The 12529-nt window shown below is 40.0% G+C and overlaps 1 protein-coding gene across 5 annotated transcripts in view; it reads right to left on the bottom strand.

The window, feature by feature from the left end:
- The window catches only part of MICU1 (mitochondrial calcium uptake 1), a 267394-nt gene that overhangs the window by 104253 nt on the left and 150612 nt on the right, over positions 1-12529 (bottom strand). For all 5 annotated transcript variants that reach the window (XM_003271232.2, XM_003271233.2, XM_030797820.1 and 2 more), the window contains 2 exons: positions 8989-9071; positions 6915-7112 (listed from right to left, as the gene is read on the bottom strand). In XM_003271232.2, the coding sequence (XP_003271280.1) occupies positions 6915-7112; positions 8989-9071 (281 nt within the window). The remainder of the gene's footprint in view (positions 1-6914; positions 7113-8988; positions 9072-12529) is intronic.

Consider the following 12529-nt stretch of genomic DNA (forward strand, 5'->3'; position numbering starts at 1 on the left):
TAGATAATACCTTTTCAGTGTCCTTGTCTTATATTCTTGAGTTGGCTGCTTCTTTCTTCTACTACTTCTAATTTTTGCTTTCTTCTAAAAGCAAAAATTAGTTTTTGCTTTTTTTTGACATGACAGCTCCTTTCCCCCCTTACCCCTCTCAAATTAAAATTAACCATAATCTTTCAAATAATTTTCTAATACCTTTCAGTTTTGACTGACATCCTACTTGCTACACTTATTAAGAAATCAATGAATATATTAACTGGAATTAGATTTGGCACCTATCTCCAAGGAACTCAATAGTTCTCAATAGCCTTAGATGAAATTTTTAATAACCTTAAAAGAGAATTTTAAAAACCAAACATATTCTTAAGTCATTCTTTTAAACCTGTTTTTTTGAGTTCCCAAATAAAGAAAAAAGGGTAGAATGAAAAAAAAAAAAGATCAGAATTAAGAGCATTAAAATAGCTGTAAAATCCAGCAGCTAATAATTCTTGTGATTAAATATAATTAAATGGCTAGTTTGGGTAGTGTCTTGCAAGCACAAAAGAACAGTGTATTTCTTCACAGTCGTAAGACTTGAGTGTCAAAAAAGTTGGTAAAAGATGATTCTGAAGAAGGTAGACTGTACATATTCCAGAAATTTGGTCTTTTTCTGTCTCTAAAATTCAGAAAATTTTATTTTTCTTTAGAGTCCCAAATAAATCAGGTACAGAAATGCCATTTCAGACTAAAAGTAATAACTTAATCAGACAAAGAACAGAAATAGTTCAGTCCGAAAGACAGTGTGAAGTAGACCCGAGTTGGAATCCTAGTTCTACCATATAATAGTCCTGTGACTTTTACCTCTTTGTGTTTCAGTTTCTACAACCAGAACATGGGTAAAACATCACTAAACCTGACAGGGTTGTTGAGAATTAAAATAAAGAAGGCATGTAATGTATATAAAGTGCCTGGCTCATAGTAGGTACTCAGTAAATGATCATGAACTTATCCCTTTTCTCTGACCCCTCTGGAAATTAAGTTTGAGAGAGAAATAGCACTCTCTTCACTTTCAAAGCTACTGTGATGAGAAAAAGACAGAAATAACTAAATGGAACAATAAATCTCCTGGATCTGAAGTTTTAAAGTAGGTAAGTAATGAAATGAAGCTAGTGAGAGATGGATAGAAAGAATGGTGGAATTATAAAACCCATACAAAAGTTATTAAGATACTATCAATCATTTCTGTTTTCCTCTTGGCTGTGATGATGAGATTATATTTCATACTCAATGAGAGGAGAAATTACCCAAACTTAGAAAAGTGAAATTAAAAGTGTTTCATAAAAACAAAAATTGCTGCCATTTTCCAGATGTTTTATCAGAAAACTATTTCAAAATCAAAGTAAGGCCTTTCAATCATCCAAGTGAGATGACCTATTTATATGCCTGTTGCCATACTAGGTGGCAGTGGGTATAAATGGGAAGGTGAACACACTTATTAAAGGCACAGTGCATGCCAGGTGGTGTTAGGTATGAAATATTTTATTAGTTTGCTAAGGCTCCCATAGCAAAATACTACAGACTGGGACTTTTTCTTATAGTTCTGGAGGCTATGCGAGTGTAAGTTCAAAGGGTCAGCAGGGTTGGTTTCCTCTGAGGCTTGTCTCCTTGGCTTACAGATGACTGCCTTCTGGCTGCGACTGCCTTCTGGCTGCGACTGCCTTCTGGCTGCGACTGCCTTCTGGCTGCCTCTTCACATGATTGTCTCTTGGGTCTTTTTGTCATGCCTAAATTTCTTCTTCTTATATGGACACCAGTCAGGTTGGATTAGAGCCCACTCTTACCCCTCATTTAATGCAATCACCTCTTTAAAGACCTTATCTCCAAGTAAAGTCATATTCTGAGATACTGGGGGTTGGGACATCAACATAGGAATTTTGGAATTTTGATGGGACACAATTCATCCCATTACAAACATCATCTCACTTAACCATTGCCCTGTTTTACAAATGAGGAGCCAGGCTCTGAGAGAATAAATAACTAATCAAATGTCACATAGCCAGTAAGTGGTGGAACCAAAATTTTAACCAAGGCCTCAGTAGCACTAAAGCCTATACTCTTGCTGCTAGTCATGCTTCCTCAAAGAAGTACAAATGTAGTTGGGAAGACACAGTACTGACTGATGAAATTTTATATAAGGAGGTCGTCAGTAAGAAGGTACTTATTCTACTGGACGTCTTCGTCCATTTTCTGCTGGTATAAAAGAATACCACAGATTGGATAATTGATAAAGAACAGAAGTTTATTTGGCTCATGGTTTTGGAGGCTGGGAAGTCCAAGAGCATGGCACCAATATCTGGCAGGGGTCCTTTCATGGTGGATGGGCAAGCAAACATGTAAGACAGAGGGTAAATGGGGGCCAAACTTACCCTTTAATCAGGAGCCCACTACCACAGTAATAGCCACTTGCATGAAAATGACATTAATGCATTTATGATAGCAGAGCCCTCATGACCTAATCACCTCTTAAAGCCCCTGCCTCTTAACAGTGATACAACAGCAATTAAATTTCCAATACATGAACTTTGGTTGGGGGGGTGGGGTGGTGTACAATGAAACCATAGCACTAGACTTACACCATGATATGGGAAGAATGGATTCAGTATTACTAGCCACTTACAGAACACTTAACTACATGTTAGGCTGCATTCTTTCACAAGAGTCTTTGGTCTCCTCACATGACGAACTGCTGACTGGCAAAAGGAACAGTCTTAGCACGTCTTGGTCCAAAGCCTACAAATAGTTCCACATCAATGTCAAACAAAAGAGAGCCTTCTAGAGTAAGTATCTTAGATACGACTGCCTTTTACATCTCTTTTCTTCTGCATTTGGGTGTAGGCTATGTGTAGGAACACATGTATGAAACCCCTAATCTGCTTTATAATATTTTCCCTCATGGGCATGCTACACAATATGTTCTTTTTTTTTTTGAGACAGAATCTCACTCTGTCACCAGGCTGGAGTGCAGTGGCACAATCTTGGCTCACTGCAACCTCCACCTCCCCGGTTCAAGCGATTCCCCTGCCTTAGCCTCCCGAGTAGCTGCGACTACAGGCACGCGCCACCATGCCCAGCTAGTTTTTTGTATTATTAGTAGAGACGGGGTTTCACCATGTTGGACAGGATGGTCTCAATCTCCTGACTTTGTGATCTGCCCGCCTCGGACTCCCAAAGTGCTGGGATTACAGGCATGAGCCACCGCACCCGGCCTTCTACACAATATGTTAGTGGGCTTTCAACTCTATAGCATCTCAGTATGCAAGACAAAAGTCCTATGCTCTGTTTCTCTAGGCTCTCATTTGTGTTTCTAGGGACAAGTGTTGTTTTAGATTGTGGTCAGGCTGGCACCTGCTCAGTGCTCTGGTTGACCCTGTATGTTTTTGCTAAAAGTTTTTTTGTTTGTTTTTATTGTTTTTTTTTAAATTTCTTTGTTTTTGTTTTTGCTAAAAGTATTACCCTAGTTTGTGCTTCTTTAACTACATTTTTTGGACCTACACTCTGTTTAATTGTAATTATATAATTAATAAGGTAAATCACTTACATTCCCAGAATATGTTATAAATACTCCCAAAGAAGACCAGTCTGGGTATATATGCATACTAAGAAGGCAAGGCATATGACTTGAAGCCTAGTACATACTAACTCTTACATAAACATTGTTAGATGAGGTCTACTTCTTTCTTCTGTACTCTGAGGAGTATATTGGAACACTCCTATAAGAATGCAAATTTCACAAAGGTAAGCACTATGCCTGTGTGTGTGTGTGTGTATGTGTGTATTTGTTGTAACATATCTAGTATATTTTATATATAAAAATACCCAATATAAATCAGTAAACAAAATAAAATTCACTGCCTCAGAAGTATCTGTTTTCCTAGGGTAAAAATAGTAATGTTACCATTTCCAAATAAAGCTCTGGAAGCATAATACTTAAATGCTATTGGACATACATTTTCTTCATTCTGTGAAGTTATATTTTGAACTCCATGATCTGCTACAGTTTACTGTGGCAAGGTAACTGGCAAAAAATAAGAGTACTGTGGTTATTCTGAAGATAGGGCCCTCTATGTACAACTAGACAAAAGGAAAATGTCGCTAACTAGAATATTTAGAAACTGAGGTATTACGATTAATTTATGACTAATTTTCTGGTTTACTGAGAGCTGACCAGATAATGTCTTTTGCTTCTATTATTGTTGAAATATTTTCAAGTGATTTTCTAGGCTGATGTGTCACATTCCTCTGTATGCGATGAAGAAAAAAACCCTTTGAAGTCTAAGCACTTAACCTTTCCTGACACTTACTTAGCCTTGAGCTTTTCACTAGACAGAGAAGTTATCTATCCAGCTGTGCAAAGGAAGTTAGAATAGGGAAGCTGTGTTTGGTTCATGTAAAGGTATTGAAAAAAAGAAAATCCTATACAATATTTAGTTAAGAAAAAAAAAGAAAGAAAAAAAGGAATAGGGAAGCTGTAAAACTTTTCAACATGGCAAACATTTACTGACCTTTTACTATACAGTAAGTCTTCACTAGGTTCTAGGAAACTGAGACTTTAAGTGAAACAATGCATAACAAAACCAATGTTACCATAGGCTAATTGATAAAGATGAGAGTTAATTTCCTATGGCATATTTCTGGTCACAAAAACATCACCATGGCTGGGAGTGGTGGCTCACACCTGTAATCCCAGCACTTTGGGAGGCCAAGGTGGGCAGATCACCTGAGGTTGGGAGTTTGAGACCAGCCTGGCCAACATGGTAAAGCCTTGACTGTACTAAAAATACAAAAATTAGCTGGGCGTGGTGGGACACACCTGTCATCCCAGCTACTCAGGAGGCTGAGGCAGGAGAATCGCTTGAACCTGGGAGGTGGAGGCTGCAGTGAGTGGAGATCGCACCACTGCACTCCAGCTCGGGAGACAGAGCAAGACTCCATCTCAAAATGAAAACAAAAGCATCATCAAATTTCTAAATAAAGACCCAAAACACTTCTAATAGTAAACACTGAAATAAATGTGAGCTATATATAGATCTAAGAAAGATTGATAAAAACAGGTAAGATAGTCGTTTACCCAATTTTTAGTGATTAGATGTCGGTGGTCATAGTGGTGGTGGGTTAAATCAAGAAATAAATGTTTGTAAAGTGAAAACTGTAATAAGTACCTCCTCCTACCATGAAGTTCAAACATAAACAATAACCAATACGGCAGGCTCACTGAGAGCTTTTGCACTGTGTTGTTTATCATCTACTTTATGAGTTTATTTCACAATAATTTGCATTCTTTCATTTTCTAACATGCTTATTCCAGTTCAGGATGGAGGATGATCAGAGACTATCCTGGCTGCTCTGGGTGCAAAGCAGGAACCCCCCCCGGACAAGATGCCACTCCATCTCAGGGCACACTCTCACACACCCACTCACTTAGACTGGGACCATTTAGACACTCCAGTGCACGGAACATGTACATCTTTGGGATATGAGAGGAAACTGGAGTACTCAGGGAAAACTCAAACAGACAGGGGACTCCGCACAGACAGTGGCTCTAGGGGGAAATCGATTTGTTCCCGCTCATCATTGTTACAACAAAATGACATTGAACGAAACAACACAATTGAGACAAGTGGGTGGAAAAGGTGAAATCCTATATAAGAATCTTGGGGAAACATGGGAAAGCAGATAGCACCTTTCTCCAATATTTTCACCTGTTTTAGTTACAGTATTTAATGTTTTGAAATTCCAAATAATATTAAGGTAGGGCATGTGTTAAAAGAAAAAGAGAGGCTGGGTGCAGTGGCTCACACCTGTAATCCCAGCACTATGGGAGGCCAAGGCAGGAGGATCACATGAGGTCAGGAGTTCAAGACCAGTCTGGCCAACATGGTGAAACCGCATCTCTAATAAAAATACAAAATTAGCCGGGTGTGGTGGCACATGCCTGTAATTCCAGGTACTCGAGAGGCTGAGGCAGGAGAATCGCTTGAACCTGGGAGGCGGAGGTTGCAGTGAGCCAAGATCATATCATGCCACCGCACTCCACCCTTGCTGATGGAGTAAGACTGTCTCAAAAAAAAAAAGAAGAAAAAGAAAAAGAGGTTGGGAAACACCAGTGTAAGAGAATTTTTAAAAATGTCAAGAAATTAGAGACTAGATTTTTGTCTCCAAACAAAAATACATATAGAAAGCATTTGATCAATGTTTTGAATGGAATAAATAGCTAGAATAGCATGATAGTCTAAACTTTAAATGGAAAAGTAAACTTGTAAATCCCCAAACACAGTAAGATACCTTTGCAACTCTCAGCAACATTGCCTTAAACAATTAAAGAGACAGGATCTCATTGTGTTGCCCAGGCTGCTCTGAAACTCCTGGGCTCAAGCGATTCTCCCACCTTAGCCTCCCGGGTAGCTGCGACTATGGGTGTGTGCCACTGTGTCTGGTTAAGCACATATATTTTATATTAAGCACACATATTTTTATTCTGACATTGTGTGTTTCCAGCTCTTACTACCTTTGCAATTATCCATCCCTCTTCATCTCCATCTTCTGGTGTCTTCCACACAATAAACAAAAAAGCAGGAATATATGCTCAGATTGAGAACTGCTGTGACCCCTGAGTTTCTTTCTCCACAAACGGAGCATACAAAGACAGCTAAGATTTTCAATTTAGAGGTTTTTGGTTTTCGATTCCAGAAATACTTCACTTCATGACATTTTCACAGAACATGTTGTTTCCTATCTGCTGTCAGTTTATAAATCACTGATAAGCTTCAAACCAATCAGTTCTCACAGCTGGAGGTAAATGGAAAGAATGCCTATAGTACAGGCCCTCCTGCTCATCAGCTCCACATGTGATGGATCTACTAAGTCTAAGGAAGACCTACCTCGAGCTTCAGAACATCATGCTGAAGTTTACGCTGAAATTCGAGGAAGTTTTTGATTGTCAGCTTTCCCTTCAGATCAGCTCCAAAAAAGTAGGTTGTGAGGGCTGAACACAAGCCAGACTTGAGGGTGTTGCCAGTAGTCGGACGATCTCTGTGGCGCATACCCATACTGGTTTGGGAGCGAATGATGCTCTGAACCTAATACAGAATCAAACCCGCATCCAGAAAAATATTAGGAAGTGAAAAAACATAAACATAGAAAAGTAAGAATCAGAACTATTGTTTACTATTTGCCTACTCTGTATTATAATTATCTCTTTTAACGCTTACAACAATTTTTTTTTTTTTGAGACACAGTCTGTCTCTGTCACCCAGGCTAAAGTGCAGTGGTACAAAATCAGCTCACTGCAACCTCTACCTCCCGGGTTCAAGCAATTCTCGTGCCTCAGCCTCCTGAGTAGCTGGGACTATAGGTACGCACCATCATGCCTGGCTAACTTTTTGTATTTTAATAGAGATGGGGTTTTACTATGTCGGCCAGGCTGGTCTTGAACTCCTGACCTCAAGTGATCCTCCCACCTTGGCCTCCCAAAGTCCTGGGATTGCAGGCGTGAGCCGCTGCGCCCAGCCTACAATAATCTTATAGGTCCTATTATTATCCTTATTTTATAAATGAGATTGAAGCACACGGAATTAAATAACTTGCTCAAGGTCAAGTGGCTGGCAAGTAGCAGAATTAGGGTTCTAACACAGACAGCCTGACAACTTTATAATTGGGATCCTCTTAGAAAATCTCTGTTCAGGAAAGGATGAACATTTGTTTTGGAGACTCAAAAACTCTCTCATGGCCGGGTGTGGTGGTTCATGCCTATAATCCCAGCACTTTGGGAGGCTGAGGTGGGGGGATCACCTGAGGTCAGGAGTTCAAGACCAGCCTGGCCAAGATGGTGAAACCCCATCTCTACTAAAAACACAAAAATTAGCCGGGTATGGTGGTGGGTGCCTATAATCCCAGCTGCTCAGGAGGCTGAGGCAGGAGAATCACTTGAACCCGGGAGGTGGAGGTTGCAGTGAGCCAAGATTGTGCCACTGCACTCCAGCCTGGGTGACAGAGCGAGACTCCATCTCAAAAAAAAAAAAAAAAAAAGAGAGAGACAGGATCTTGCTCTGTCATACAGGCTGGGGTGCAATGGCGCAATCATAGCTCACTGCAACTTCAAATTCCTGTGCTCACGTGATCTTCCCACCACAGCCTCCGGAGTAGCTAGGACTACAGGCACATACCACCAATCCCAGCTAATTTTTTTCCCCCTGTAGAGATAAGGTCTCACTATGTTGCCCAGGCTGGTTTCAAACTAGCCTCAAGTGGTCCCCCCACCGCCTCCGCCTCCCAAAGTGCTGGGATTATAAGCATGAGTGATCGTGCCCAGCCCAGTTTCTTACCTTATATAATGTACCTGATACTTTCTCCCACTTCTTGGAATATTTGCCCCTTTCCTCATTTTGAGAATACAAAAAATGCTTTTTCCTATACATACAGTTTTTCTGTTTTGAGACCACTTCTGGCAATCATAATAACTGTATCTGGAGAAGCACCATGGTTCCCCAATGGCAGAAGTTCTATGGAAATGTAATCTATTCCTAGGATTTAGAAATTGTCACCTACTATAGTCAAAGGTATGGCACCATTTTTCCTTCTCTTATAGAAATCCTTTAAGAAAATATGTAGTCGTTGTATTCTGGAACTGCCTAGCACATAGCAGCTTTTTGGTAAATGTTGAATTGCCATAATTTAGCTTCCCAGCTAGAGGCATTATAACCTAATTTATGTTGGAGAATCAGAGCAACCGTGACCTTAATGGTATGTTCAAGTAATTCATTACATTTAGAGTGAAAACAAACAAATAAAACCAACCCACCTGTTCAAAGAATTATTTTGAGAAATGACATTTTAGGTACTTCAAAAATTGGAATAGCCTCTGAGTATACTGACCAAGGCTAAGGTAACTCCAAGGCACATGAAAATGCATTTTAAATATTAATGTATTTAGAGGAACTCTCCAGGACAACTTGCCTGTTCAAACTCCTCCATATCTACTTCTCCATCTCCATTCAAATCAAACATCTTGAAGGCAATTTCAAAATTTCTCTGAGGAGCTGCAGAGGAGAGAAAAAAAATATTTAAAAGGCATTGACCAAAAATAAATCCCTTTTTAAAGAAAAACAAAAGGCTAAACACTAAAATGTAATATCAAAGTCACCATAAAAGTGACTGAGTCAAAGTCTCAATAAATGGAAAATGAAACTGCTTTATTGAGATCACCCTTTTAGGAATACTCCTTGAAGCCGAAGAAGAGTAGTACTATGGTCAGTAAAGACGGCACTTGTCTATCTTTTTGTTTAAACATTCTTTGTCTTAAATGGTTTAGCTTTGCTTTCAGAGACACCATCTTCTTAGCTGTGTAATATTAATGTTCTGTTGCTTGAATATGGTATTACTTATCTGGGCAAGAAAGTGTGTCTAGGGTGAGACATATTGCTGCAAAGTAAGAAGTTGAAACACTGCATCTTAGTCTTGCCCTCACAACAAGCCAGCTTTCTACTTTGTTCCTTCTAGTCTCTTTATTGTAAGTACAGTCAGGAGTTCTGGTCATGTCACCCTGCCAACATGGATAATTTCAAGTTGGTTTCTTTTATTAGTTTATTCATTATCACTACAGCTCTATGGTAAGGCAGAAAAGTATACTGTAAGGTACTCAGCCACCCCCCTTTTTTTTTTTTTGAGACAGTTTCACTCTGTTGCCCAAGCTGGAGTGCAGTAGTGCCATCTTGGCTCACTGCAACCTCCTCCTCCAGGGTTGAAGTGATTCTCATGCCTCAGCCACCCGAGTAACTGGGATTATAGGCATGTACAACCATACCTGGCTAATTTTTGTATTTTTAGCAGAGACGGGGTTTCACCATGTTGACCAGGCTGGTCTTGAACTCCTGACCTCAAGTGATCCACTCGCCTTGGTCTCCCAAAGTGCTGGGATTACAGGTGTGAGCCACCGCATCTGGCCTCAGCCCCCTATTTCAATCATGTCAGCTGCATACACAAATTACTAAATATAATTAAATGGTAAAATTAAGCTGAAGTTTAAATAACAAAATGAAAAAACGCAAAGCTTGACAAAGCTTTCCCTTAATGATGAAAGCTCTTCAAGGCTTCTTTAGTGTTCCTAGATCAGTCATAATATCATTAATATACTCTGTGCATTGGAATAAAACATAAACTCAATAACCCTCCTCCCTTACCACACTAAATGTTCTGGTAAAGAAAACTAAGTTGTTTACTTCCTTCCTTTGGTGCTTCAAATTTATACAGCTCTAGAGAATAAACCAAAATAAATATTCTATGTGTCCTTATACTATTGAATTAAAATTTCAGTTAATATCATTTACATGAAAAAAGTAAAGATTTTATGCAGAGAAAAAAGTAAAATGAACTTTGTATATTATGCATAATTGTTAGAGAGGCCATATTCCCATCCTGCTCATGAATTTGTCAACAGCAACACTTTCTGGGCTCAAATTCCATTTTCAGGTAGCTAGGCAGCTAGGCTGGAAACTCCTGGTTTTTAGTGGCCTGGGTGAATCATGTGTGTGTCAGCTTCCAATTGTCTGCTTCACTTGATATTGACTTCCAATAGGTTTGCTTTCCTTTAGGCCACATAGAGACAGGGTTTCACCACGTCAGCTAGGCTGGTCTTGAACTCCTGACCTCAAGTGATCCTCTCACCTTGGCCTCTCAAAGTCCTGGGATTACAGGTGTGAGCCACCATACCCAGCCTTCAATTGCTGGGAAGGATGCAGCTGGGGGAATTAGTTTTGTATATTTATTGTCACTTCTCAAATTTTTGCTACCTGTCTGAATGTTACATTTTACTGAGGAGTTACTATGTGGCAGGCATTGAGCTAGATAATTGGAGGTGTTTATCATTTGACTTCATACGCTCAATCTTGAAAACTTTCATTTCTTTATTTTTTAAACAGAGGAGGATATTGGGGCTCAAAGCAGTTAAATGGCTAGCTCAAAAATCACACAGATCCTTTTTGGCAGAACTGGGAATAGAACTTAAGTCAACACTGACTCCAAAGCCTACAAACTTTCCTTATGTTCCACGGCCTCTAATGTGAACATAGAGGTACTTAAAATGATAAACGCACACTCTTCATGCTAACACGATTTGACCTAAAAACTAAGCAACAAAACATGACTCACTGGTTATGTCAGTCTCTGCAAAAGCTGAACATTCCAAGTTGATCATCTCAAGGAGATAACCAGTATCACAGAAACACTGCCTGTGTTATGCTCAGGAGTTTAGGCTTGACTGTAGTAAATGGAAGATCCACAGGCAACATTAAACTCTCTGATAGGTTTGTCATGTGTTTTTGTTTTTTGGGACAGGGTCTTGTTCTGTCACCTAGGCTAGAATGCAGTGGCAGTCATAGTTCAATGCAACCTCAGACTTCTGGGCTCAAGCAATCCTGCCTCAGCCTCTGGAGTAGCTAGGACTACAGGTGCGTGCCACCAAGCCTGGATAATTTTTCTATGTTTTGTGGAGATGGGGTCTCACTACATTGCCCAGGCTGGTCTTAAACTCCTGGCCTCAAATGATCCTCCTGCCTCAGCCCCGCAAAGTGCTAGGATTATAGGTGTGAGCCACAGCACCCGGCTGGTTTGTCATGTTTTTTAAACTTCTGATTATAAATCTCTTCAGGCAGAAATGTCCTCTCTTATTCTTCCTTATTGTGTCACACTTGGCCCACTTCACTCATATATGTTATTTGCCTAATTCCTGTAGATACTTGAGAATGTAACAATGGCAGAAAATATGAAGCCACTGAAGGTTTTAAGTAGGAAAGTGACACAATCAAGCAATTATAAAGGACTTCTCCAGCTACTGTGTGAAGAATGAGTTGGAAAAGAAAGGCCAGCTTTAGAGAAGAGCAGAAGCTCTTGCAAATGTTGAAAATGCAAACTGCAGTGATGGCAGTGGTAATGGAGAGGAGGGAACACATTTGAGATACCCAAAGAAGGCAGAAATTACAGAACTTAATGATTAGTTAGCTGTGATGAGTTGAGAGTGAAAAGGAATGACAGCATGACTAGCTTAGACTACTGTGTAGCTTGCATGGCATGAAGAAAGAGAGCAAATAGATGTAAAAGGTTTGAGAAATAAAATGATTTCAGATAGGATCTGCTAAATTCAAGGGGTCTCAGCTTATGCAGATGAAGATGTTCAGGAGACAGTTGGAAATATGGGTCTAAAGCTCAGCAAGAGAGGTCTAAGCTGGGATTTATGGGCATACAAGTGGCTAGCTGCAAAGAACCTGAAAGGAAGTTGCCCATGCAGAACTGAGGAGTGAGGAGAAGGTCAAAAAAAGGGTAGAGTGCAGGTGGAAGCCAATGTTTAAAGTGCAATGAAAAGGAAAGGAAGCAGTGACAGAGGAAGCGGCATCACAATATCAGGAGGAATACAGCCCAAATTAATAGAAATAGGAAAACATTGGCTGGGCGCGGTGGCTCACGCCTGTAATCCTAGCACTTTGGGAGGCCGAGGCAGGTGGAT

Source organism: Nomascus leucogenys, chromosome 18, assembly GCF_006542625.1.
Source record: "Nomascus leucogenys isolate Asia chromosome 18, Asia_NLE_v1, whole genome shotgun sequence".
In the NCBI taxonomy this organism is placed as follows: domain Eukaryota; kingdom Metazoa; phylum Chordata; class Mammalia; order Primates; family Hylobatidae; genus Nomascus; species Nomascus leucogenys.